At 55.5% G+C, this 27,723-nt stretch overlaps 2 protein-coding genes across 2 annotated transcripts in view; one reads left to right on the forward strand and one right to left on the reverse strand.

Moving 5' to 3' along the window:
- UBR4 (ubiquitin protein ligase E3 component n-recognin 4) overlaps window positions 1–10,903 on the forward strand; it is a 136,680-nt gene extending 125,777 nt beyond the window's left edge. The window contains 12 exon segments of the mRNA XM_015412557.1: window positions 428–618; window positions 1,947–2,120; window positions 3,507–3,606; window positions 4,086–4,304; window positions 4,525–4,638; window positions 5,098–5,240; window positions 5,638–5,763; window positions 6,078–6,272; window positions 7,118–7,342; window positions 9,535–9,625; window positions 9,880–10,042; window positions 10,479–10,903. Of these exon segments, the coding sequence (XP_015268043.1) occupies window positions 428–618; window positions 1,947–2,120; window positions 3,507–3,606; window positions 4,086–4,304; window positions 4,525–4,638; window positions 5,098–5,240; window positions 5,638–5,763; window positions 6,078–6,272; window positions 7,118–7,342; window positions 9,535–9,625; window positions 9,880–10,042; window positions 10,479–10,543 (1,806 nt within the window). The 3' untranslated portion in view covers window positions 10,544–10,903.
- Window positions 10,904–20,304: 9,401 nt separating this feature from the next.
- On the reverse strand, window positions 20,305–26,839 carry LOC107111578 (endogenous retrovirus group 3 member 1 Env polyprotein-like). The gene is made up of 3 exons (XM_015412558.1): window positions 26,180–26,839; window positions 25,580–25,960; window positions 20,305–20,615 (listed from the first exon to the last, which is right to left on the reverse strand). Exons 1-3 carry the CDS (start codon window positions 26,775–26,777, stop codon window positions 20,305–20,307), a joined length of 1,290 nt encoding a protein of 429 aa, XP_015268044.1. The 5' UTR covers window positions 26,778–26,839.
- Between the last annotated feature and the right edge of the window lie 884 nt (window positions 26,840–27,723).

Below are 27,723 nucleotides of genomic sequence, written 5' to 3' on the forward strand. Positions count from 1 at the left end.
CATCTTTGGTCCAGAAACTTAGGAAAGTCCCATGGCTGGGCTGGGACAAGACCCTGTGAAGCATCCCTCTCGGCCTTCGCTCCTGGGAGGGGCATCCGTTTCTGCCTGGGTAGTAGTTGCTGCCGCCAACAAATACGTATCTTGCGCTAAAAAGATCATAGGAGTTGACGCCGTCCTCGTTGCCAGAGGCGGTAGTGGTGGCCACGGAAATAAGCAGCTTGAAAAGGGGATCAGATCGATCTGTGGAGGAGGAGAAGTCTGTCAGTGGCCACTAGTCGTGGGGGAGGGGAAATGAGGTGGGGCAGAGAGGAGGGCAGCCCAAGGCAAGAGGGAGAGGCCAAAGGGCGGCGGGGGGGGCCCCCCCCCCCCCCCCCCCCCCCCCCCCCCCCCCCCCCCCCCCCCCCCCCCCCCCCCCCCCCCCCCCCAGGGCATCCTCCTCCTGACAGGGGACAAGGATCAGCTGGTGATGCTGCTGGACCAGATCAACAGCACTTTTGTCCGCTCCAACCCCAGCGTCCTCCAGGGCCTCCTGCGCATCATCCCCTACCTGTCCTTTGGTGAAACGGAGAAGATGCAGATCCTAGTGGATCGCTTCAAGCCCTACTGCAACTTCGACAAGTAGGTGACAGCCCCCCCCCCCCCAAGGCCAGCCCTCCCCTGAACCCACAGAGAGAAGGGGGGGGGTTGTGTGTAAGAAAGGCTGTGGGGGTGGGGAGCATACACATCAGGCCTGTCTCTCAGCACGCAGGTCTGCAGGTCTGAAATCCAGGGCTGGACTTGCCTTCTGGAGAATCTGGACACCTTGTGAAAGTTGGGCTGGATGGGGGATCTGAATTAGGGTTTTTTTAAAAAAAAATTGTTTCCCGGCAGCCCAAATTCTGTGTGTGGGAACGGAAGCTGGATTCTCTATTCATACAGGGCAGATTTGCATGATGTTTTTTTTCTTCTTTTGCTTACATTATTTTGCCGTTTTCCCTAATTTAATCTTGGTTTGCCAGCCACAGAATCTTATTCAGCTTTGTGAGATTTTGAAAGGTTTCGCGTATATTGGCACCCATGAGGGCTAGAAACTTGCGCTTGCTCTTTGGCATTTTGATTTTTTAAAAAAGAAAGCTGGGCTCTCCCAGGGAGCTGGATCCTGATGCCATATTCTGCACTTCCTGCACATTTATGGAACGGCATCCTCAGCCCTTCAGGGCATGGGAGGGCCTGTCCTCCGAGAAGGAAGCTGCCTGGGAGGGCTTGCCCTCCAACCGTTTACATGCAGGGCGTGGGGGAGCTGGGCAGGGCCTCCGGACTTGTCGCTGATAATTTCAGCATTTGTTTATTTGGGGATGCGTAGCCTGCTTTTCAACAGGAGATATTCTTAGAACGAAGCTGATTAAAATAGTTAGAACAACAGCTGCGCCATAAAGCAATAAAGCCAGTTCCGGTCGGTGTCACAGCAAGCTTCACTCTCTGGCCTGTGTCTCAGTGGGTGGTTTGCAGATTGGGGCACCAAAGGTTCGCATCAGCGGGCAGGTCTTCAAAACCTCCGGCAGAGACAGGAGTAGCTGGGGGGGGGGGTTTAACCAGAGCATCTGCTTGGAATGCAGAAGGTCCCAGGCCTGATCCCTGGAGGGCAGGTGTTGGACCAGGTGCCTTTCCTCACTGGAGGGGCCACTGCCAGTCAGGATGGCGGTGCTGAGGTAGATGGAAATCCTGACTCTTTCCAAGACGGTGCAAGGTGTTTGCAGTCCAGCGCAGACATCAGTTTCTGAACAGTGAAATAATTCTCATAAACGAGGCAGCTTGTGTGTCGTCTCTCGCAAACAGACCGTGAGCTGCCTGGAAGCACAAATAGTCCTGTGGGGAGGGGGGTTGAGGGAGCCGAAGCTCTCCTGGGGTTCATTCTGAGCCGAAGCCCCTGCAGGGAGTGACTGGGCCTCGCCTCCCTCCTTCCTCAGGTACGACGAGGAGCACAGTGGAGACGACAAGGTCTTCCTGGACTGCTTCTGCAAAATCGCTGCGGGCATCAAGAACAACAGCAACGGGCACCTGCTGAAGGACCTCATCCTCCAGAGAGGGATCACGCAGAACGCCCTGGACTACATGAAGAAGCACATCCCCAGCGCCAAGAAGTGAGCGAGGGCCCCCGTGCTCGGGAGGGCTGGGCCGTGGGCAAGCAGGGGTCCCTGGGGCCCGTCACAGGCCAAAAGGGGGGGGGGAGGGGCTTCTTGGGTCTTGAGTCCTGTCCCTGGGATCTCAGGCGTGGAGACTTGATGGCTGACGCCCAGGGAAGGTGGGCAGTCCTGGCTACGTGGGCCAGTGCTCTGCCCCTGCATGCGTCGCTCATCTTGGCTCAGTGGCAGAGAGCAGGTCTTGCAGGTGGAAGATCTTTTCAGGTTCCAGTTAGAGGCTCTCTGGGGTGCTGGGAAAGGCCTTTCTCTGCTCGCCCACCTCAGACAATGAGGGGCGAGATGCATCGTTGAACCCGCTCTAAGGGAGCACATCTCTCTCCCCCCCCCCCCCCCACCAGGGGACATTCAGGCCTCAGAGGGAGCCCTTTGTGCCAGGCCAAGCAAGGGAGCATCTGCCTCCCCCAACACACACACACACCCCTTTTCAGAGTTCAGCTTCTCTTTGAGAGAAGCATTCCACCTGGGGCCGCCGCCCACCAGAAGACTCCCTGCCTGAATGCGGGGGGGGGGGGGGGGGGGGGGGAAGGACTGCATTGCATCCCCATGGCAAGTCTGACTCGTGTCTGGGGATGAGTGCCTGAAGACTGCAAGGGAATGGCTGGGATGGGCCAGGAACCGTTTCTCCCCTCCCCATCCATCTAGGGACAGGCTCTTTTCCAAGTAGGGCACAAGAAGAAGAAGAGGAGGAGATTGGATTTATGCCCCGCCCTTCACTACCCAAAGGAGTCTCAGAGCGGCTCACAAACTCCTTTCCCTTCCCCTTCCCACGACAGACATCCTGTGAGGCAGGTGGAGCTGGGAGAGCTCTGACAGAAACTGCTCTTTTTCAAGGGCAGCTCTGACAGAACTTACGACTGACCCAAGGTCACATCAGCAGGTGCAAGTGGAGAAGTGGGGAATCAAACCCAGTTCTCCCAGATTAGAGTCTGCACACTTAACCACGACACCAAATTGGCTCTCAGCTGCCTTTCTGTGGCTATGACCCTTCTGTCCCACACATTCCTTTAATGGCATTTCATAGAAATAAAACATAATATCTAAGAGACAAGATTCAGTTTCTGGATAAGATACAATTTCCACTTAAAAGACCCTGCATTAAGCACTTAGAAAATTTTACTGGGTATAGAGGCAGCAGCCAGTAAAAACTTTGCCATAGGTTCAGTTATGTTTTCCCCAGTGCTGTTTAGCAAAAACGATAGTTTGTTCGGCCTAGGAAAACCTGAAACACTACCCAGAATTGGTGACAAAATACGTTGCCTAATACCAGAATAATGACAGCATTCAAACAGCACACGGTACACTAACCCCTCCGTCTTTCTTGTGCAGTTTGGATGCTGACGTCTGGAAGAAGTTCTTGTCTCGGCCAGCGCTCCCTTTCATCTTGAGGCTCCTGCGGGGCCTTGCCACGCAGCACCCGGCCACACAGGTGAGGGGGGATCTTTGCCACCCCTCCCCTTCTTGCTTCTGACTCCTGCACGTGTGGTGACTTCCCAGCGGGCCCCTCTGATCAGGACCCCTCCCTGCCTCCTGAGTCCAAGCAGAGGCAAAGGGCTCTCCCCACCCTCCCAGGGTGAGGCTTTGCGGGGGCCGCCCCTCGTGCTCCTCAGTTGCTCACGCATGTGAAATGAGATGGAGGCAGAGGACGGTGAGCAGCTGGATTGCACCAGGGTGGGCAGGCTCTCCCAAGGCCTCTGTTGCTGGCCAGATTGGGTTGGGAGAGGTCAAAGAGCCCTTTGCGCCTTCCAGTTAGAGGGCGGAGCCTCTGGTAACTGGCTCCGGGGGTCTGGAGGGGCACTCCTCCAGCTTCCGTGGCTCAAGTGGGGGCGGAGGGTTGCTGCTTCTCCCTTCCCGCTCTGGGGAAGCCTCTGCTTGCTGGCTCATGCGCGTGGGCCCCCCCCCCGGCAGGTGCTGATCGGGACCGACTCGATCACGAACCTGCACAAACTGGAGCAAGTGTCCAGCGACGAAGGGATCGGGACACTGGCAGAGAACCTGCTGGAGGCGCTGCGGGAGCACCCGGACGTGAACAAGAAGATCGACGCGGCCCGGAGGGAGACGCGGGCGGAGAAGAAGCGCATGGCCATGGCGATGCGGCAGAAGGCCCTGGGCACGCTGGGCATGACGGTGAGGGCAGCCGAGGACCCCCCCCCTTCCTCCCTGCCACTGTCCAAGGCCTGCTGAGGGCAGGAGGGGACTCAGGGGTGGGTTGGGGTGGCCTGGCAAGGGATTAGAGCAGCGGTGAAGTCAGGGCCCTTTCCCTCCTGCGAGATGTTTCCAGAGGTGCTCCAGCAGATGTTCTCATCCCCCCAACCCCCCCCCCCGGCTTGCCAAGAGTTTTTCCCAGACCAACGAGAAAGGCCAAGTGGTGACGAAGACGGCGCTCCTGAAGCAGATGGAGGAGCTGATCGAAGAGCCCGGCTTGACCTGCTGCATCTGTCGGGAGGGCTACAAGTTCCAGGTAGGCTGCTGCCAAGGCTCCCTCTAAGCTGTGGGGTCTTGTGAGCAAAAATTCCACTTTGTGAGCCGCTGGCATTAAAGTGGTGAGCGAGCGATTGGGCTGCTGCATAAAAGAGTTTGTTCTGGAGCCATCCCTTCCTGAGCTAGGACAGAAACGTGTGAGCTGGAGGCTAAAAAACTGTGAGCTGGCTCCCACCAACTCAGCTTAGAGGGAACACTGGCTGCGGGGACTCTGTGCTTCTGGTAGCATTTCTGCTCCCGGGGAAAGTGGGGAGCGCACTCCGTCAGCGATCAAGGGGGTGCGCTGTCAAGGCCCAGAGCTGCAAATGAGCAGCAGCTGCTGCTGCTTCCGTCCCTTTTCCACCCCCCAAAACAGCCAGCTGTGGAGGAGCAGATCTAGCAGCTGGAGGGGGTCGGCCCCACCGACTCCGGGGCCGTGACGCCTCTGCTCTCCTTGCAGCCCACCAAAGTCCTGGGCATCTACACCTTCACCAAGCGGGTGGCCCTGGAGGAGTTTGAGAACAAGCCCCGGAAGCAGCAGGGCTACAGCACCGTCTCCCACTTCAACATCGTCCACTACGACTGCCACCTGGCCGCTGTAAGGTGAGGCTGGGCACATCCAGGGCCCCACGGGCGCAGCTCCTTGGCGGCCACCGGGTGCGCTGGGGAGCCCTTTTCTCCGTTTGTGGTCAGTCATGGCTTTGTTCGTGACCAAAGGACGAAGGGCGCTGGGTGTTTGAATGGTGCTTTCAGTGCGCAGAGCAGGCCGTAGCTTGTTGTGGTCCTGATTCTGTCTGCTGCTGCATTGCTCCAGGCAGGGGTGGGTGGGTCATGCCTGGCCAGCCTCATCCACTTGGGTGAAAGTCCGGCAGTGTGCATTTCCCACCGGTGTCCTTAGTGGGGCCTGACCGGAGCAGACCAGACCCGCGGGCTGCTTCCAGGGCCTTGGGTGCGACTTTTCGGTCTTTCTCAGGGGCCTGACCTTCCTTTCTCAACACAGGCTGGCACGCGGACGCGAGGAATGGGAAAGCGCAGCCCTGCAGAATGCCAACACCAAGTGCAACGGGCTGCTGCCGGTGTGGGGCCCCCACGTTCCAGAATCGGCTTTTGCTACCTGCTTAGCCCGGTGAGTCTGGGGGCAGCTGTGTGGCCCTTCAGCACCCCCAGCAGGCCTTCCTGGGGCAGGGGCGGCATGCTCCCCCAGGTCTCCTGTGTGCCCTTGGGGGGGGGGGGAGGTGGCAGCTTGGAAGTCGTCCTTGCCCCTGGAACCCTGGCCGTCCTGCCATTAGACGGTCTCGTCCCTTTCTAGCCCTCCCTGAGGCAAGCTTTTCCCTACCCTCTTGTAATGATGCTGACCCACGCCCCGGAGAGCTCCCTGCCCGGCTATCAGAGCTGCAGCCTAATCCAGGGGGGCTGTCTCTCCCCTCCCCCCCCCCGCAGGCACAACACGTACCTCCAGGAGTGCACGGGCCAGCGGGAGCCGACGTACCAGCTCAACGTTCACGACACCAAGCTGCTCTTCCTGCGGTTCGCCATGGAGCAGTCGTTCAGCGTGGACACGGGCGGCGGGGGGCGGGAGAGCAACGTCCACCTCATCCCCTACATCATCCACACGGTGCTCTACGTCCTCAACACGTCAGTACCCCTCTCTGCCCTCGTCCCTCGGGTGCTCTTCTGGGCCGGGGCGGGCTCTTGCTGCTGCTGCCGGGGGGGCTGGCTGGGGGCTCTGAGCAGGGCTGCTCACGAGGGCTCTGGTAAGCCTGGCCGGGTGGGAGGATTCTGCACCCGCCTGGACTCGAAGGGAGTGGAGCCGGTGCCGGAAACAGCCTTGTTGCGAACCAGGGAGAGCTGCCGTGGGCAGGGCCGTGGCGAGAACGAAGATCTGCCTCCTCAAGGTCGCAGCTTCGGTTTTTGGTAGCAGAGCACATAAGAACGTAAGAGAAGCCCATGTTGGATCAGGCCAGTGGCCCATCCAGTCCAACACTCTGTGTCACACAGTGGTCAGAAATACCAGGTGCCATCAGGGGGTCCACCAGTGGGGCCAGGACACTAGAAGCCCTCCCACTGTTGTCCCCCCCCCCCCAAGCACCAAGAAGTCAGAGCATCACCTGCCCCAGGGCAGACTAATTTATGAAGGAACCAACTCGCTCGCTCACAACTTTAAGGCCAGTAGCTCACAAAGTAGAGTTTCTGCTCAGAAGACTCCACAGCTCAGAGGGAGCATCAGTTCTGACCCTCCAGCAGATGGACCAGGTGAACAGAGGGGAGGGTAGCTGACGAAGGGAGGCCCCGATTCTCGAACGCCTGAGCATCTTGTTGGCCTCAGAGGTGCTCCGGGACCAGAACTGAGCAGCGTTTGGCTCTGGCCCTGCTCATTTGGTCTTGGCCCAAGGGTCAGTCGTCAGTTTTGTTGCTCTGTGTATGTGCGCGCGTGCGTGTGGTCCAAAAGTCGCCATTGGACAGTGTGACCTCCCTTGCAGGACGCGCGCCACCTCCCGCGAAGAAAAGAACTTCCAGGGCTTCCTGGAGCAGCCGAAGGAGAAGTGGGTGGAGAGTGCCTTCGAGGTGGACGGGCCGCATTACTACACGGTGCTGGCGCTGCACATCCTGCCCCCGGAGGAGTGGAAGGCCATGCGCATCGACATCCTCAAAAGGCTGCTGGTGGTCTCCCAGGCCCGGGTGGTGTCGCCGGGGGGGGCCAGCAGGTGAGCCGGAGGCTCCCGCCCCGGGGGGGGGGGGCGGGGACGACCCTCTCAGGCTGCAATCTGAGCATTAGATTCGCCCTTTTTTAGAAGCAGAGGGAGGAGGAGAGGTGGACCGTCACGTGGGGCCATGTGCAGGGGCTCTCTAGGCCAAGGTGTGCTGCTCTTTGGGACCCACCACGCATGAGCAAGAAAACTTTGCATGGCGAGCAACCTCGGGAGTGCGTGGGCTCAGGGCAGTCACAGAAGAGAAAAAGAAGGAGGAGATTGGATTTATACCCCGCCCTTCACTACCCATAGGTCTCTCAGAGCGGCTCACAAACTCCTTTCCCTTTCCCTCCCCTCCCCTCCCCACCCCACCCCACAACAGACACCCTGTGAGGCAGGTGGGGCTGCAAGAGCTCTGGCAGAAATTGCTCTTTTTCAAGAACAGCTCTTATCAGAACTATGGCTTGCCCAAGGTCATCCAAGCAGGTGCAAGTGAAGGAGTGGGGAATCAAACCTGGTTCTCCCAGATTAGAGTCTGCACACTTAACCACAACACCAAACAGAGCCTTTCTGCGGCCCAGAAGAAATCCGGGGAAGCCCTTGTGAGTCTGGGGGCCCGTTCCCTCTGCCCTGCCTGTTCCCTGGCACAGAATTTTCTCCTTAATTTTGTTCTGGCTCCTGCTCCAGCCACCGATTGCAGCAACCCTGTTCTGGATCTGGATTTGGCCATGGCTGCCTGTAACTCCAACCCTGCTGAGTGAAAATGGCTTATGTTTTGTCTCCCCACCACACCCCACAAAAAATTATTTGAATGCCACTTTTGGATTAGAGACATTGCAAAGGGGGGGGGGGCTCCCTGGGAGTCGGTGGCTGCCTCTGCCGGCCCGTTCTGAGGCTGCAGACCGCAGTGGCTCTGTGTGGGGGGGAGGCCTGCTGCTCGGGCACTTCCTGACCTTGCTGGAGGGGCCCGGTCACATTCAGAGGGGCTGCAGATGCTGTGCTATTGATTGCTTTGCGGCTTTCTGCCATCGCAGGGGAAATCTGCCCTTGATTCGTGTTTGCTCCCGAGTTCTGGGAAAGTCGGTTTGGTTCCCAGGGGAGCCCTTTCCTACAGTGACTGCCTGCAGGTCTGGAATGTCTCAGGGCCTTTCATCCTGAGGGAAGCGGTGGGAGATTTGCAGCAGAGGCCCATAATATTTATCATTTCTATCTACTTACCTACCTACCTATCTATCTCTGTTTAGGACTCCAGTTGCAAAAACAGTAAAGACAAACAGTAAAGAGCCAGTTTGGTGTCGTGGTTAGGAGCGCGGACTCTTATCTGGGAGAACCAGTTTTGATTCCCCACTCCTCCACATGCAGCTGCTGGTGGGACCTTGGGTCAGTCACAAGTTCTCTCAAGGACAGTTCTCTCAGAGCTCTCTCAGCCTTGCCTCACAAGGGTGTCTGTTGTGGGGAGGGGAAGGGAAAGGAGATTGTAAGCCTCTCTGAGAAGAAGGACAAGGGGAATAAATCCAATCTCTTCTTCTTTTCTTCTTCTTGTGTGTACACACATACACACCCACACACATCCCGCTTTTCTCCCCAGTGGGGACGCGAAGTGGTTTACAGCACTCTCTCCTCCTTCGTTGTGTCCTCACAACAGAGACCCTCCTGTGAGGTGGGTGAGGCTGAGGGAGAGTGACTGGCCGGCGGTCACCCAGCGAGCTTCCGTGGCAGGGTGGGGATTCGAACCTGTGTCTCCCAGATCCTAGTCCGACACTGGGGGTCCGCGAGGCAGAGGCGGCAGCGGAGGAAGACTCCTGCGGGACCTCCCACTCCTTCACGGGTCCGCGTGGGCGCACAGCCGTGGCTGGCCTGCCGTGGGGTCCAGAAGCCGGCCTGCAGTTTCTAAAGCCGTTCCCATGGAAACGAGCGACTGCAGGCCTTTCAAGGCCTTGCCCGAGTTGGCGTTGCCCGGCCTCCTCGCGGTTGTCTCTGCAGTCCATTCAGAGTCGTTTTACTGTGAGAAAGCCGGGCCTGTCTTTGGCTGCAGCTGCTGTGCCCGCCCGCCCGCCCGCCCTCTCTCTCTCAGCTGCCTTTTCCCACATGTTTTATTGATGGGCTTCCGGCTGTTATCACAGCCAGATTATTCCTCAGCAGGGCTGTAGGCAGCAGCCGAAAGCAATTAATTCCCGGGCTCGAACTCCATTGCGTCTTCTTTGCAGGCTAACGGATAAAGCGGTGAAGGACTACGCTGCCTATCGCTCGGGTCTCCTCTTCTGGGCCCTCGTGGATCTGACTTACAACATGTTCAAAGTAAGGGACTTGCCCCTGGCGGCATTCCACCGGAGCCCCCGTCGCACATGTGCACCGAGTGCATGAAAGCGGCCCCAACGGGGAGCCATGGCCCTGAAACCAGACACGGGGCACGTGAACGGGAGAATTCCCCCTCAGGGCCTCTGCTCCCTGCTTGGCTCCTCCAGGAGGAGAGATCCCTCACTCTTAATATTGTTAAAAGTCTCCTGCACCCCAGCAAGTGAGGCCCAACCCCTCTTTCCCCTCCCCCTCAGAAGGTGCCTGCGAGCAACACGGAGGGAGGCTGGTCCTACTCCCTGGCCGAGTACATCCGTCACAACGACATGCCCATCCACGAGGCGGCCGACAAGGCCCTCAAGACCTTCCAGGAGGAGTTCATGCCGGTGGAGACCTTCTCAGAATTTCTGGACGTGGCCGGTGAGTGCTGATCTCCGCTGAAGCACGCAGGTTGGCTCGCTCATCTGAGGCGTCTGCGAGCAGTGGGCGGAGCTCTAGGCCTCCTCCACTCTGCCGGCAGAAGGTTCTCTGCTCGGTCCTCAGCTAGAAGGCTGTCAAGCGGCAGCAGGGCTGGGAGGGCCCCAGGAAAGCGTGGCTCGCACCGGCTTGGATGGGCGCTTTGTTCTCTGTTGGCCGGCCTTGGAGGCTTGCCTGGAGCTGCCTGATGTAGGGAATGGGGGCAGCTGGCCCTGGGCCAGGGGGCCTCCGGGTTGCCCGGAATTATCTCCTTGTCCTTTGGGCCGGAGGCCGAAGCGCAGAATGAGGGTACTACGGCAGGCAGGGAGGGAGGGAGGGTGGGGCTTCCTGCCTCCAGTTCCTGGGCGCACTGCACTGACTGGACCCGTTCTGCTTCCAGGGCTGTTGTCTGAAATCAGCGACCCAGACAGCTTCCTCAAGGACCTCCTTGCCTCCATCCCCTGAGCCGCCTCCTGCCCGGAGCGGCACCGCGAAGAGACCCGGACGTGCTGCCCGCCCCGTCGCCATCGTCGTCCCTCCGCCTTCGGCCCCTCCCCACCGCCAGAGCCTCGTCGTGGTTCCCCCCCCCACACACCCCTCCCCTCCTTTCTTTTTTAATTTGCTCCCTCCGGTCCAGTCCTTGGAGTGACGTTGGGTTTTGGCTTGTTCTCTCCCCGGGGGGCCCTCCTCGTTTCTCAGCACGTTCCGCCCGGCAGTTCCCGGCAGGGATCACGTCGGGACGTGCGGGATCCAAGCCGGCCCCGGTCCATGTTCCAGCTTCTGTGCGTGCGTGTGGCTGTTTGACCAGTCAATAAATAAGTTAAATACAAGGAGTTGGAAATGAGTTTGGCCGGTGGATGGGCCTGTCGGGGAGGGAGGGGGGAGGCGTCTGGGTCCACCCTGCTTTTCTGTCCTCTCTCCATGGGGAAGACCCGAGAGAGCTGGCCCTTTTGCCCGGCGGACGGGCAGCAACAGGAGCGGCCTTGCTCTCCGGAGACGGGGAGCGGAAATGGCTGCCTCCCGATCCCCTCCAAGGGCTCTTCTCCCGCCGGCTGGCCCACCCTGCCACGAGGAGGAAAGCAACATCCCAGCCCTGCCAGAGACCCAGTTAGCCTCAGAACCTTCTGGGTTTCAGCACACTGGAGGTTCCCTTTGGGGCGGCACCGGCTGCGAGGGGCCAAATGCTGTCTGGTGTAAATCCAGGCATGTTTCAGGGGATTAGCCCCGAGCTTTGGCTCCCATGCCAGCGACTGCCCGCCAGTGTTCCCTCTAAGCTGAGTCGGTGTGAGCTAGCTCACAGTTTTTTAGCCTCCGGCTCACACATTTTTGTCTCAGCTCAGGGAGGACGGTTCCAGAGCAAACTAATTCATGCAGTAGCCCAATCGCTCGCTCACAACTTTCATGCCAGCAGCTCACAAAGTAGAATTTTTGCTCACAAGACTCCACAGCTTAGAGGGAGCCGTGGGCAGCCTGGAGAGGGCCATGCCAAGAAGTTACTTCCCTCACCGTCCTCAGTCACCTCTGCTCTCCATCAGCAGAGGAGGGTATCTCCTCACGCTCGCTCCAAGAGCAAGGCCCATGCACACCGGTCGGATCAGGCCCTTTACAGTGGGAGGAGGCTTGCTTCACCGTCGTCTCAGCCCAGAGGCTTCGTCTTCAGCAGAGAGCAGTGTGGGCTCAAACCTGACCTTTTATCTGCTCTCCTGGGGTGTTCCCCCCCCCCCTTCTCCCTTCTGGCCTGCAGAGGGAAAGAAGCGACCGGGGCTTACGCTTTCAGCAGTCAGTCTCTGGGAGGAGACGTCAGCGCAGGGTGCACAGAATTGCAAATGCGGAGGCAGCGAAAGGTCTGCCTTTCGAATTGCCCTGTTCTCTGTGCGCTTTTTCTTGGTGGCGTGTTCTTCAGCCCCGCAATCAGGAGCGATTTCGTTCTGGGCCCGGCCGATGGTAACTTTGGGCGTGGGCAGATGAGATTAGGTGGAGGCACAGCCTTCCTTGGCTGGCTGCTCCCTTTGGGGAGGCTTCTGGCAGAGCTCGTTCCAGTTTCCTCATTAACCTGGTTAATTAACGAGCCATCCCGCAAGAACCATGGAAGGATCCGCGTGGTGGGGGGTCCTGGCCCGAAGGCTTCCCGGGAGGCATGTCACGCAGCCAGGGAGCCAGGACTCTGCCGTTGGGCTCAGAGCTGGGATAGCAGGACGTGGCAATTGACTTCTGCCAAGGAGGGCTCTGTTGAGACGTGCCTTAGTTGTGTGCAGAATAACAGCAGCAAAATCCAAGGTCCCTGCCCAGGGCAGCCTATAATCTAAATCCAGGCAACAGGGAAGAAGAGATGGGATTGATACCCCGCCCTTCACTACCCGAAGGTATCTCAGAGTGGCTCACAAACTCCTTTCCCTTCCCCTCCCCACAACAGGCACCCCGTTGAGGCAGGTGGGGCTGAGAGAGCTCTGACAGAAACGGCTCTTTTTCAAGGACAGCTCAGCTTGCCCAAGGTCATCCAGCCAGGTGCAAGTGGAGGAGTGGGGAATCAAACCCGGTTCTCCCAGATTAGAGTCCCCGCACTTATAATAATATACTTTATTGTCATTGTACATAGTACAACAAAATTATCATTTTGGTGATCTACAACAATATTCATATACACTCACACACCATTCACTACTGTCCCATAACTCCCTTAAGGTTCACATAACAACTTAAAACCACCAATGTCCACTTAACCACTACACTGGATCTTGCCAGCAATGAAGGTGGGGAAACGCAGCGCTGAGTTTTTTGGCGGCAAAGGCAGGAGGGACAGCCCCGGAACGTGGCTCTTGACAGACTGGGCTTGCCGCCACTGTGTCCCAGGGGGGCTCCTCTCTCTCCCCAGCAGGCGTCCCAGAGCCGAGCCCTCACGCCGCTCCACAGGGGGTCCCGAGGTCAAGACCTGGGGCTGCACAGGGCCCTGTCTCGGAGATACCCTTGGCTCAGTCCTGGCGGCCTGTGTTTGTCTCTGCACGTTTGTCTGTGTCTTTTGGTCGCAGCCAATTAACCCGACCCGGGAAGCACTAATGCCCACCACTGCCAGCTTAATCCAGCGCCCACGCCACCAGCCCAAATGGCCAGGAAATGTCGTGTTTCCGTAGCCCTTTCCAGCATTCCCCACCGGAGAAAGAGGAGGAAAGAGAAGCCAGCCTTGGAAGTGCTGGAGGGATGGTCCGTCAAGCAGCAGAGACGAAGCTTTGTTTCTTCCTGCGTTCTTGGCAGGGCCCCCCCCCGCCCCCGCCGCCCTTCACAAGGTGGGTCCTTGATGTGGTTTGGCTGAGGTGCCAGGCAGATGTTGGTGTGCTCTGCCCGCTTGTAAAGAACAAAGCGAGCGGTGCTCACGTGGCCCTGCAGTGGGATCATCATCACGTGGCCCTCTTGCCCTGCGTTCAGGGCCAGCCTCGAGGCAAGACATCTGGGGGGGGGGTGTGTGTGCAAATGTTGAGTATCCAGGCTAACATAAACGGCACCAGTGGGGTAGCCAATGCCCCCTAGGAACCAGGGGTCAGGGACAGTGTTCCCTCTAAGCTGAGTTAGAGTGAGCTAGCTCCCAGTTTCTTAGCCTCCGGCTCTCACATTTCTGTCTCAGCTCAGGAAGGCTGGCTCCAGAGCCAACTGATTTACGCAGTAGCCACATCACTCGCTCACCACTGTCGTGACAGGAGCTCACAAAGTCGAACTTTTGCTCACAGGATTCCACAGCTTAGAGGGAACCTTGGTCAGGGAGCGGCTGATCGTCGGGATTGCTGGCTCTTTCCACTCATCGCCAAATGTCCTGCAAAGTGTCCTCAAGGCCCAGCCGACTTATGGCGACCCCTCATGGGGTTTCCAAGGGAAGAGACGCCCAGAGCTGGTTTTGCCCTGGCCTGCCTCTGCCTTGCAGCCCTGGGGGCTTCCTGGGTGGGCTCCCCTCCAAGTACTGACCAGGACCAATCTTGCTTCGCTTCCCAGAGCTGACAGGGTTGGGTTAGCCTGGGCCACGCAGGTCACGGAAAAGAATGACGTGTTGCCGGTCACAGCTGGCTTGTGGTGACCCCTTGTGTGGTTTTCAAGGCAAGAGACAAACAGAGTTGGTCTTGCCATCGCCTGCCTCTGGGTAGCAACCCGGTACTTCTTCGGTGGTCTCCCAGCCAAATGCTAACCAGGGAATATATTTTAATTTTAATTGAGTTGAGTTAAAGTCTTCTCGAATGTCACAGTTTACAGGTGTAAACAAAAAGTGGGGGTAGCAAATCCACGCATCCCCCCCCCCCCGGTTCTTTCTAGGAGAAGGGAGCAGAACAGGGCAGGGCGCCCTTGCCGCATCTGGGCCATCCTGAAACCAGAGGGGAAGCACTGGGCAGTCGCTAGGCAACCATTGCTTCCTGTCCCCTGCTCCTGGATTGCAGGCAAAGGTGGACTAGGGGAGGAAGGAGTTAAAGTGAGTGGAATCAGGCATGGAGGGGGGGGGGAGGTGTCACCCAGACGGGAAACTGTCAAGGGGCTCTGATTTCCCCCCCCCTTCCAGTATCTGCTAGGCTTGTGCTCGTAGCCCTGCCAAGTTACAGTATTTCACTGGAACGGCATCAAGAGATGTTCTTCTTCACCACCGAGGCCGCCCTTCCAGAGTGGCTGGTGCCATGCTCCATGGGGTCTGGGGGATGTTTCCCGTTGGAAACATTTTGTCTTGAGCAGCTTAGTTCCCCCTCTTGGGCCCAGGACAGCCCTTTCCCGCAAGTGAGCACTGAGATGTTTACAAGGGGCAGTGAGGAAACACACAACGACGTATTATTCAGCGTTTTATGAATGGTGCCTTCATGGAGACGGAGGCTCAAGTGACTGTCCCCGCCGTGGGGCTCTCACGGGTTTTATTTGCGCCTTCCCTTTGAAGCCCTGGGATTGCGGCGCTTGGAACCGAGAAAAACCAGCCGAGAGTGGAGCTGTGCGGTCATGGCAAACTGTCCCCTCCACTTTGCAGCAGCCACAAAACTGACTCCCGAGACGAATTGGCCTAGACCGTGAGGCTCCGGCTTCCGAAGCCCTGGCAACGGCCCCTGCCGCTGGAAGCCCCTCTCAGTGATCTTCCTGAGCCGTTTTAAGAGCCAGCCCCATGTCGAGAATTCCTCTGCCTGTGCTCGGCCAGCCCCTTTCTCCAGCTAGAGATGAAGAAACCTCCGAAGCAATGGAGTCGTGGCAGGATCTGGCCCTGAAGGAGTTGCAAAAGAGTTTCGCCTCCTCAGGCAATATTTGCTGTGGCTCAGAGCTGCTGTTTCTTGCACGTATGAACACACCTGCCGGTGTGGGCTGAATGTTTGGGTCCTCACAGAGAGTGTCTGTTTCCAGCAGCCCTGTGCCAAGGCCAAGGTGCATCGAGTCCCTTTTGGCTGGGTCCTGAATCCCTCCACTCTTCGCCAGTCCTCCCTCTCAGCTGTGGAGCCTTGTGAGCAAAAATTCTACTGTGTGAGCTCCGGGCACTAAAGTTGTGAGCGAGTGATTTGGCTGCTGCATAAATTGGTTTGCTCTGGAGCCACCCTTCCTGAGCCGAGACAAAAAGTGTGTGAGCCAGAGGCTAGAAATCTCTGAGCTGGCTCACACGAACCCAGCTTAGAGGGAACACTGCCCTCGACAGCTCTTCTGCTTCCGCGGGATGTTCCCTCTGCAAGGACTCCACGTGCACCAGCACAAGTGCCTGGAAGGAGCTGCTCTTTCCAACCTGGATCACGTTTTGAGGCACACACCGAAATGCTGAGCCCTGCAGTTGCCGCGGCCCACACATGCTCCGTTGGGCTCTCGCCAGCTCAGCCGCAGGTGCCTGACAGAACGTGGAGGCCGTGATGCTGGGGGGGGGGGGAAGGGCTCTGAATATCCAGGGCAGGGCGTGAGATGGTCAACCCTCACCCTGTTTCAGCCGGAGCCCTTTGCATATGTCAGCCCTCAGGTCCTCTGGGGTGGTGGGCTGACGTCTCCTGTCCTCACAACAGCAACCACCCTGTGAGCAGTGTTCCCTCTAAGCTGAGTTAGTGTGAGCTAGCTCACAGTTTTTTAGGCTCCAGCTCACACATTTTTGCCTTCGCTCAGGAAGGATGGCTCCCAGAGCAAATTAATTTATGCAGTCGCCAAATGGCTTGCTCACAACTTTAATGCCCGTAGCTCACAAAGTAGAATTTTTGCCCACAAGACTCCACCGCTTAGAGGGAACATTGCCTGTGAGGTGGGTTAGGTTGAGAGTGCTGTGACTGCCCTGAAGTCACCCAGCGAGCTTCCACAACAGAGTAGAGATTGGAACCTGGGTCTCCTAGACTAAGCAGCTAAGAAGAAGAGTTGGTTTTTATACCCCGCCCTTCACTACCCAAAGGAGTCTCAGAGCGGCTTACCATCTCCTTTCCCTTCCCCTCCCCACAACAGACACCCTGTGAGGTCGGTGGGGCTGAGAGAGCTTTGACTGACCCAAGGTCACCCAGCTGGCTGCACATGGAGGAGGAGTGGGGAATCAAACCCGGTTCTCCAGACTGGAGTCTGCCACTCCGAACCACCACACCAAACGGCATAAGGAGACGTTGGCGCAAGAGAAGATGGACAGGAAATCAGAATGAAGGACAGCGAGGGGAGGGAGGCCCAGATGGGAACGGAAGGTTGACACAAGTGGCAGAAATAACTAGTGGCAAGGAGGGCGGGAGGAGGCAGGCGGTTGCATTGGGCTGGCTTCTGGGGATTGTGCTGGGCTTGTGCCCGCAGCTCTGGTGGTTGGCCACAGGCTGCAAACTGCCTGGCTTCGGGGTAGAGAGGCCGGATGGTGGGTGAGACTCTGATGGCAGGTTTTGCAGAGGGCCGCCGTCAACAGAGGAATTCGAAGGCTGTCTTGGAATGCGCCAGCCAAGCCGCTGCCTGTCCTTGTAGCGTGCTTGCACTCTCTGTCTGACAGTCCCTTGCAAAGGCTGATGTGACGGTCTGTGTGTCTGCTCCTCACTTCAGTTGGCGCACATCGGAGGGCTGCCCTCTTGGCTGCCGGGTGGGAGAGGCGACCCCAGAGCTTCACGGGGCCTCGATAGCAGGCCTGCTGAGAAGGGGACCCCAACCAGCCCTGGCATCTGAGCCCAACTGCTGGGCTGCCTCTCGGCCCTCCTCCGGAGCGGCTACTTTGCTTCTGCCCCCCGTCATCCTCAGCCGCTGTCCTTCTGGGTAGCAGAACATCCCCTGCTGGAAGCCCCCTTCTTGCCTCTTTGTGCTGGTTAGGCCTTGGTCTTTGAGGCTGTTTGGGGCCAGCCTGGGAAGGGCAGGTTTAACTGAAGAAGTAAGGAAGGACGGCCGGGGATGTTGGGGATTCTCGCCCCCCCCCGAATTCCTGCCCTCTAGTCTGAAGACGGAGGGCGTGGCAGATCAAACCACTCTCGGTGTACTATGAAAAAACTCTCTCCCCAGGCCTCTGGCCACAATGGGGCATTTTGGGGGCTGGCCCCCTGACTTCCTGCTAAGGCCCCCCTTCCATCCAGGCCCCCAACTCTCTGGGCTGACCGGAGGACTCCTGACTCTCTGGGCCACCCGGAGAAGAGGAGGAAGAAGAGACTGGATTTATACCCCGCCCTTCACTTGGGAGTCTCAGAGTGATGGACAAACTCCTTTCCCTTCCCCTCCCCACAACAGACACCCTGTGAGGGAGGTGGGGCTCAGGGGCTGAGAGCTCTTTCGAGGACTGCCCTTGAGAGAACAGCTCTGACAGAACTATGGCTTAGCCCAAGGTCATCCAGCAGCTGCTTGTGGAGGAGTGGGGAATCAGACCCAGTTCTCCCAGATTAGAGTCCGCACACTTAACCACAACACCAAACTGGGTCTCTAGAAATTGCTCCTTCATGTAAGCCTGCTGGAGCAGTCCAAAGCCAGCCCCAGTATCCTGTTCCCAGCTCGCAGAGCAGGGCCAGAATGTACTGGGGTTGCCCTGCTGCTTGTTCCAGCACCTGACGTTCAGGGGTAGGCGTCCTTTGAACATGGACAATTCTATTCAGTCATCATGTCTCGCAGTCGACCCATCTGTCCTTCTCCATTAACTTTTCAGCTGCTGAATTCCACAAAACCAAGTGCACGTTCTCTTGAAGAAGGGCTCCCTTTTGTTTGGCTGTGGCATGGCTGGTCTCTAGCATTGCTGTGGGTGAGAACTCTCTCTTCCTCTTTTGCTCACTGGCAGATTACGACTGGGCTGGGCGCTCTTTTGCAGAGGTGGGATGAGCGGGTTGGGAAGAGGCAGCCCCGTGAAGCAAGGCCACTGTCGGTGCCATTTTGTGTGGGCTAGAATGGGGGCAGGAGCCACCTGGCCTTGCCCTTCCTTGTGCAACTGGGGCGTCCTCCTCCTCCTCGGCTCAGTCTAAAGACCTCCTTCCGGTGCCAGGCCTCCCCAGATCCAGAGCCAAGGAAAGCTACACGTCGTCCTCTCTGTAATCGACGCCCATCGGCCTAATTTCATCTTCTAGTTCCAAATGGGGCAAAAGCCGGTCAAGGCAGAGACGGGGAGCGCTTTACAGAGAGAGGCGAGGAAGCCACGTGGGTTTCTGCTTCTCCCTTTCTCACCCAAAGGTGGTAAATCTTCTTTTGGAAGCCCCTGTGGTCGGGGGAGGTGGAGCGAATGGCTCGTGTTTTGGAGAGTCCTTTGACGGTGGTAATATAATCTGCTGGCACCACCGTTCTGAGAGCAAAGGCTTTGAAGGTGTGGGAGCCCGTATTGGGAAAGCAGGGTTACTCCAGGGCAAGCGCTGCCAGCCAAGGAGTCGCTGTGGAGACTCGAATGGACTGAGGAGGCCCCGCCCTGGACCAGGTGGCCCCAGCATCCCACCCCCCTTGACCTGTGGGCAGATTTATCGCAGTTTCTTATTTAAATATTTATACCCCATCTTCCCCTCCATACCCAGAGGCTCAAAGTGTCTTACAAAGAAAACCAAAACCCAGCCCACGTGCCAAAAAGGGCAGAGCATGGGAGACACAAATGCTGCAACTGAGCGCATGAACCGAAACAGCCTGAGTGAAGAAGAAGAAGAAGAGATTGGATTTCTACCCCACCCTTCACTACCTGAAGGAGTCTCAGAGCGGCTCACAATCTCCTTTCCCTTCCCCTCCCCGCAACAGACACCCTGTGAGGTGGGTGGGGCTGAGAGAGCTCTTTCCAGAGCTGTCCTTGAGAGAACAGCTCTGACAGAACTATGGCTTGCCCAAGGTCATCCAGTAGCTGCAAGTGGAGGAGTGGGGAATCAAACCCGGCTCTCCCAGATGAGAGTCCGCGCACTTCCCCTCTGCCCAGCACCAGCCAGCAACCATCTCAGCTCCATCTGAGGCCCCGTCCGTCCCACCACTGTCCCGCTTTGCAGTGCCTCAGCGAGCCGGCTGAGGAGGGGGGTCCTCCTGGCCAGACCCCCTGCAGGGTGGGGAGGCGGGTGGCGCCACCAGGGAAGCTGATCGAGGCAGCTTGGGTGTGGGAAGGAACATCCCTGAGAAATGGATGGGTGGATCAAAGGGTGTTTATCCGGCCCGTTTTTAATTTTTGCATCATGGATTCTGGTTTGGCCGACCAAGGGCGGGGTGGTGGGGTGGGGACAGCGCCGGTGCCTCCGGGCCGCTTGAGGAGAGGATTATAGCCATGCTCTGTTCAGCGTGTGGCCCCGTTAAGGGCAAGAGGGCACCCAGCGGGCACAACCGGTTCCTGGAGGGAAGTTCTGGCCGTGGCCATGCATGGGGATGGGCAGACTGGGGGCACCTCTGCCTTCGAAAGCAAAATGGTGCTCTGCGGTCCTGGGAAGGGAACATCTCCTGCCTCCTTGCTCGCTTGTTTCTTGCCCCACCTGGCTGGCATCAGCTGGAGCCAGAGGGGTGGACTGGAACGAAACTGGGGCCCCGGCAGATTCTTGCAAAAAGGGTTTGCCCCGAAGGCAGCATCCGCATGGGGCAAAAGAGACACTGAACCAACCCACCGCTGTGGACTGGGAGCGAGGGGGCACATCAGTGAAGGCACTTGCCCCCAGAGAGTGCTGAGCAGGGAGAACGGCTTTTGTGCTGCCCTGGTGAAGCTCCGATGGGAAGCGGATCACTCCCTTGCAATCCTCCTCTCGAATTTGGTCAGCAAGGCTTTGCTCCCGGTGAAGCAACTTCCGTCTGTTCCCAAAATGTGCCAACGCAAACGGTTTCTCTGCCCTTGTGGCAACTTGCAGGGCTGCCGTCGATCCCTCGTTAACTGGCTCTTATTAAATGTTCACGAGGCGCTGAGCGGCGTTAATCTGCGTGGCGCCTCGGTTGGCACCGGTCCCCTGCTCCGCTGGGGGCAGGGAGGGGCCCCTTTCTTCTCTGGAGGCAGCGAGGTCTGTTCGGGCCTTGCTCTTCTGCCGCCCTCTCCTCCCTTGGTGCGGCCGGAGAGTTCTGCAGAGGTGTCTCCCCGATGGGAAGATGCCAGGCCGACACCGGCTGGGGAACATGTGCTGGCTTTCACCAGACTTACTCCACTTAGCCCCGGTGTTTGGAAGTGGGGCTCTCCCCGTGCTTGTTTCCTTCAGGGAGCCTGTGGGGGGGGGGGGCGGGGAGGAATGGAGGCTGTTGGGCTTGGATTCACCATCAGGGATCCCCAGGTCATCTGAGGCTCTTGATCAACGCACCCTCTCAGCTGTGGAGTCTTGTGAGCAAAAAGTTGTACTTTGTGAGCTCCTGGCTTTAAAGTTGAGAGAGAGCGATTGGGCTCCTGCATAAATTAGTTTGCTCTGGAGCCCTCCTTCTTGAGCTAAGGCAAAAATGTGTGAGCCGGGGGCTAAAAAATGGTGAGCTAGCTCACACTAACACAGCTGAGAGGGAACAATGGAGCCAGCCTTCCTGAGCTAAGGCAAAAACGTGTGAGCCAGGGGCTAAAAAACGGTGAGCTAACTCACACTAACTCAGCTTAGAGGGAACGCTGCTCTTGATGGGTGTGGGAGAGGAAAAGGGGCGGTCACATATATGAGACTGGCTCTGCCTCCTGATCCCACCCCACAGTCATGAATGTTAAGGAATTGAAGATGTCCGTTTTCCTACACAGGAGGAGTCCCTCCTGCCTCTGGGCCCACATTTATTGCTTTCATTTACTCCTCCTCCTAAAGAGACAGGAGTTAATTGGGGTGGGGGTGGGGACATTTTTTTGTATTTTTCTTATGTGTGTGTGTGTGTGCACCTGGAAGTCATGGCAACCTCTAGTGACTGACCCCTCCTTGGGGGCCTGGAGGCGGCTGAATGAAGCCTGCCCCTGTCCTCCCGACTGCTGTCCTCCCGACTGCTGGTGGTCCAAGGAGGTCCCCCATCCAAGTCTTTGCCAGAGCAGACCCTGCTTGGCGTACGAGCCCAGACCTCTCCGGGTCAGGACACAAAAGAACCAAAGAAAGAGATTTAGGGCTCACCCACCAGAAAGTCTGTTCTCTTCAGACGAGTGGGACCTGCGCAACAACATAGATTTAGGCCACTATTATGTATTACCTCTTCATTTAATTCATTTATACCCCACCTTTGTCCCCAATGGGGCCCCAAAGCAACAGCAGCAGCAGCAGCAGCAGCAGCGGCGGAAGAAGAGAAGAGATTGGATTTATACCCCATGGCCCTTCACTACCCAAAGGTGTCTCAGAGCGGCTGACAAACTCCTTTCCTTTCCCCTCCCCACAACAGACACCCTGTGAGGTAGGTGGGGCCGAGAGAGCTCTCTCGAGAACTACCCTTGAGAGAACAGCTCTGACCAGAACTACGGCTTGCCCAAGGTCATCCAGCAGGTGCAAGTGGAGGAGTGGGGAATCAAACCCGGTTCTCCCAGATTAGAGTCCGGGCACTTAACCACGACACCAAACAAACAGCTTTTACGTCATATTTTCTCCTCACAACTACCCTGTTGGGCTGAGAGACAGTGACTAACCCAAGGTCACCCAGCCAGCTTCCATGGCATGAGTGGGGATCCAAGAAAAGGCCTCCCAGAGACTGGTCCGGCATGGCTGACCCCCTGCACTCCACTGGCTCTCACAGAAGTTCCTCCGTGTGGCTGTGGGAAAATAAGATTTTAGTACTGGCGTGATTTCATTCCATAAGTATGAACCTGTTGGGAGGCTTCCTGTCGTCACACATTTGGGCTGATCGATGTCTTCCGTCGGGGACATTCCAGTCTGCTTAGCTTACTGACAGGAGAAAAGAGCTTGTTTAAGACACTTCCCTAAACCCGAGAAGCTGGCTTGCTCCAGTCTAGGGTCCTGAGCAGTGTTCCCTTTAAGCTGAGTTAGTGTGAGCTAGCTCACAGGTTTTTAGCCTCCAGCTCACACGTTTTTGTCTCAGCTTGGGAAGAAGGGCTCCAGAGCAAACTAATTTATGTAGTAACCAAATCGCTGGCTCGCAACTTTAATGCCAGTAGCTCAGAAAGTAGAATTTTTGCTCACAAGACTCCACGGCTTAGAGGGAGCCTCGATCATGTGCTTGCAAGACTATATATATGGCTGCTCAGGTTAGGGAGAAATTTGAAAAGGAATTGCACAGAGCAGTGGTGATATAATCCGCTGGCACCACCTGGCCAGGTCCTTTAGTTAACACGGCGGGAGACTGCAAATCTAAGGATCTTGCAGAGTTTGCCCGCGTGACTGCAGACCTGACCTCAAGAGCCGTTCCCTTCACCCTAGCGAGCTTGCCGGTGAAAGTCGGAGGGGCCCGACTCTGGCGCCTCAGTCCAGTAAACTCAGCTCCTGGGCAAGGTCAGAGTGACCAGAAACGGATGCAGAACTTGGGAGATCAACTTCTGAAACCCAGGGCTTCTTCTGCCGCATCAGGGAGATTTGGGACAATGCAGTAATACTGGTGTCGACCAAGGCTCCCTCCAGGCTGTGGAGTCTTGTGAGAGGAAAAAAACTACTCTGTGAGCCCCTGGCGTTCAAGTTGTGAGCGAGCCATTTGGCTGCTGCATAAATTAGTCTGCTCTGGAGCCCTCCTTCCTGAGCGGAGACAAAAATGTGTGAGCCCGAGGCTAGAAAACGGTGAGCCGGCTCACACCAACTCAGCTTAGAGGGAACACTGGACTGTAGACCTTAATTACATCTATGGTCACGAAGGACAGACAGACAGGGGGGCGTCAAGTTACAGGAGCCTCATGGCACATCCAGCCTGGTGTGTTTCTAGGTATGTGGATGTGTTAGATATTCGGTATTTTAATTTCTTAAAGTTAATCAGCAGAGTCAGCAGAGTATTAAAGAGGCAGAGTCCATGGTGTGTATTAAAATATAAATAAGTTTACTTCAACCTAACATGGGAAAAAGTATACGGGATGGAAAATAACAAAGAGCTATATTTCTAGATCCTCACAGCTAGAGAGAACATCTTAGGTCTAACTTACATGGCAGAAGTCTAATGGAGACATCTTAAGTCATTCTAAGACTAATGGAGAGTGCTCCTCCAATGGAGTCAGAACGAGACTGGAGCTTCTTCTTGTTCAGGACAAAGAGTCATAAAATGCTAAATACGAGCCACTCTATTCTCCAGTCAGAACAACAAACTAGATCTGAAGTTGGCGGCCTTTCTAGCTCTCTAAACAGATAGGATACAAACAAACATGTGATTCAGTACACAGTATTAACCCACCTTGGGAGAATGAATCTCTCTCTCTCTCTCTCTCTCTCTCTCTCTCTCTCTCTCTCTGTGGGCATCCAACAGGGGGTTCATCTGGAGGGGGAAGGGGCTCTCTGCTGACTCAGCAATTAACCCTACATGGACCAGTGTTCCCTCTAAGCTGAGTTAGTGTAAGCTAGCTCACAGTTTTTGAGCCTCTGGCTCACACATTTTTGTCTTCGCTCAGGAAGGGATGGGGCTCCAGAGCAAACTAATTTAGGCAGTAGCCAGATCACCTGCTCACAATTTTAAAGCCAGTTCCCCAAGTAGAATTTTTGCTCACAAGACCAATGTTCCCTCTAAGGTATGGAGTCCTGTGAGCAAAAATTCTACTTGGGGAACTGGCTTTAAAATTGTGAGCAGGTGATCTGGCTACTGCCTAAATTAGTTTGCTCTGGAGCCACTCTTCCTGAACTAAGACAAAAATGTGTGAGCCGAAGGCTAAAAAACTGTGAGCTGGCTCACACTAACTCAGCTTAGAGGGAACCCTGCACAAGACTCCACAGCTTAGAGGGAACATTGACACAGGCCCCAACTTTTGGGGGTAGCGTTTCTGAATCTCCACGGCAACATTGGCAACATCGTCTCTGGGCAGACGTCGGCTCTTTCCCCCATTTCTCCCCTAAATTTGCATCTGAGCAGATCAAAGGGAGCGGTGTGCTTCCAGGCTCTTCTTTTGATCCCAGGGGAAGGGCAATTAAGATCCCAGCTTTACTGTTCATTATCCAGGCAAGTGAGAACTGGAGGCTTCCCCGTGCGCTCCAACGAGAACACACCAAATAAGGCTTCAGAGGGTGCACCAACTTAATAGTGAGGACGACATCAACAAGTTGGGGAAGCGCACGGGCTTGTTTACTGGCCAGGCCGCTCTCTCTTGCTCTGCTTGATGACGGCGATGAGAGGTAGCCAAAATCTCCAGCCAGGACTCTTCTCTGCCTGAGACCTGGGAGGGTCGGACTTCTCTGTCCACGTGACCCCCTCCCGGTGGCGGCAGACGGAAGGCGGGTGCTGGTGCATTGCAGGGGCTGAACGCGTGTTGGGCCTGCACTCCCACCAGCTGGGCCCAAGCAAGCCCCAAAGGCTCTGCCTGGCACCTGGCAAGCAGAGGTGTGGGCATGGGCCCAGGCATTGCGGAGTACCCCTCGCTTGGGGCAGCAAAGCCCCTTGAGGCCGAAGCTTCGTATGTTCATACACATGCTGAAGGATAGGCTGGAGAAGTATCCTCTGAGCTTGCTTTACTGTGAGGTTGTGTTGTTGTAGCACGGAGAAAGGGGCCTAAGCCCAAGCACAGACCACCAGATCAACAGAAGGAGAAGAACTTTATTGGCGCCGGTTCAGTCAGCGAAGCACGCTTTAAACAGACTGAACCCAGAGCAATGCAGGCTCCAGGCTTTTATACTGCAACAAGGTTACACGTCATCATTTACATCACCAGAGTGGAATTTTCCATTGACTAGGCTTACTTTTCCCTCCCAAACTACACAAGCTCACTTCTGCCCCCTTATGACTGGAACATGAACAGCAACTATCCCCTTATATGGGCAAGGAATAATAAATGCCTACTTCATTCCCCCCTTTCGGTCCTTTCTCTGGGACAGAGAGAGAGACCGACCAATAACATGGCATAGCATTTATTCCTTGCCTGGAGAGTATACAGTAACTAACAGTACTTTTCTTCTTTAACCTGTGGAAGAATTTATGCATTAGTGTTCAACCTGTTCCTTTTAGCAGTAACCAAATATAAAAGTTTAACAGTATCATTGTGAGCTAACATTGCATTAACTGTTTTGGTAGCTACATTCTTAATCAAAGGTATCAAACAAGGGAGAAGTAACAAACCACCAAAGGCTAAAGCTATTAAGAACAATATACGTTTCCAATCTCCAAGCATGTTTCCGAACCAATCTTCAGTATCTATTCCTGTCCAGGTTTGGACTGGGACATGGGCTAAATTACGCATATGTTCTGTAATCTGTTCAATAGCTTTACCATTGTCATCAATCTGTAAACAACAATTTGAAAGGTTAAACTTTCCACAAACTCCTCCTTCAGTTGCTAATAAGAAATCTAAGGCAAGTCGGTTCTGGTAAACAGCAGTGCGAAGTTGTGTGTTGGTTTCGGCTAATACAGACAGAGCCAGGGAAGTTTCATTAGTTATGATTTCTAAAACCGCTTGTAGTCTAATTATTCGATTTAGCATATAAATGGGGGTTCTATAACCATATGTACCATCAGCTGCCCAGGTAGCTGGACCATATACTTGAATAATACGTTCTGGAGGCCATTCATCATCTTTCCAGTTACCTACAGCTAATCCCCGTATTTCTCGCTTTGAGCGTCCTAACTCATCATATACTGGGACTCCTAACCTTTCTCCGACAGTGAGGGGTAGGAGGAAAAAGCTAGGTTTTATAGTACCTAATATACAAGCACCATTCCATGTAAGGGGCAGGGTTGCATAGGCAGCTGAACCACATATCCAGTATAAGGAGTCTGGAGCTCTCCATTCTTTAGAAGTGCTACAGGGGTTGTCCCATAGGACTTGTAAACGACTCATATTAACATAAGGTGGGGCTTGGGTGACATTCGGATTAGCAAAATTAATATAGGCTTTAGGCTGGGTGCCATTACAGAACCATCCTTCTTCACAATCTAGGGCTCCCACTGAAATGTTAAAAGGAGCTCCCTGTCGTATAAAACAAGTATGACCAACTAAGGGATTTTTCAGGATCCATCTACTGGGGCGGTGGATATTATTCCAGGAAAGGTTGAAAGCATGGGAGATATTATTAAGTTCTACCTCTTTGGCCTCCCAGGGCCATTGTTCTCCCATATTGGTACCTCCACAGACATAACAATTCTTAACTGATAGTTCTCCTGCAATTCTTTCAGCAAGATCGATAAATAGATTCTTGGTCACTGGGGGGATTTCTATTACTTTCCCCATTTCTGACCAAAAGGTTGTGTGAATCTTCATTTCAGTGCTTTGGATTTTTGAACTAATAGTTTCTATGACAATGCGTCCGTATGGACTTTTTCGACCACCAATATCTATGCCAACCCCATACATCAGTTTCTTTCTTCCCTGGTTCTCGGATGCTCGGAAATGTAAGCACAAGGGAGTGCAGTGGTTATGGCTGCAAGGGGTTAGACTAGTTCCCTGGGATAACTTAAAGTACGGGTGGGCTTTCCCTCCTCCCACTATTCCACCTTGAGGTCCATCTGAGATATTACCATCATTAGAGACATACCAGACTTGTGCTTCAAGTTCATAAGTTGATGACAGAAACATTTTCCCTTCTTTGGCATAGCTCTGCTCTTTAGCTAGCCCTCCACACGTTTGTCTAATTTCCCCTGCACTATACTTTCGACTTCGAGAGATGGCATGACATATGTCAAAACAGACTTGCATACTTTGACTAGACTGGGAAGTGACATTGGACGCTAAAAGGGAAGAGGTGAAAGTATCAGGACTTGTGTACCATCCACTAATATAAGCATAAACATTAATACGGGCCCGAGTCACATTGGACTGGGGTCGAAAGCACATAAATTTCCCTTGATTTACACAAACACTGTAACTTATGCCCTCATGAGAACATTGGGTAACTACAGACGAAATACAATCAAAGTCAGAATGATAAATGAGGGTTTGTGAGACTTGACCTTCACGAAAAGTGGAAGTAATGCAAGAGGTACAAGCAGGAAACCCCATAACTGGGATGCAGATCATAGAAGGTACAAAAACACAATTTAACAGAAGCATCCACATCTTGGGCCTGTGCGTCGACTAGTCAGCTTCCGGTGTGACTAGAGCAGGGCCTGATGCTCCAACGAAGGTCTGATTTTTCACCCGTGCGCAGGGAGACCGTTTCCGGTAGGTCTCAGCAGGGGTTCTGGAGTCAATCTTCAGCTGTGTCCTCTTGGGGCGTGGGCCCAAGAGAAGCAGAGCTTGCTGGATTACTGGGCACGACACGTCTAAGCTTCACAGTAGTAGGATTAGATCCTGGCTCAGC

The sequence above is a fragment of the Gekko japonicus genome, unplaced genomic scaffold (genome assembly GCF_001447785.1).
Source record: "Gekko japonicus isolate JY-2015 unplaced genomic scaffold, Gekko_japonicus_V1.1 scaffold131, whole genome shotgun sequence".
Classification (NCBI taxonomy): Eukaryota; Metazoa; Chordata; class Lepidosauria; order Squamata; family Gekkonidae; genus Gekko; species Gekko japonicus.

Bases quoted from the DNA above. Each gene is read 5' to 3' on its own strand.
- LOC107111578 (XM_015412558.1), bottom strand. From the start codon at position 26,777: ATGTATGGGGTTGGCATAGATATTGGTGGTCGAAAAAGTCCATACGGA. The intron at 25,961-26,179 runs GTTCAGCTGCCT...TTCAAGTATATG, and splicing joins CTCCTTATACTGGATATGTG to GTCCAGCTACCTGGGCAGCT. The intron at 20,616-25,579 runs GTATATTGTTCT...CCCCCCCCACAG, and splicing joins CATGCTTGGAGATTGGAAAC to GCTCCCTGAAGGAAACAAGC.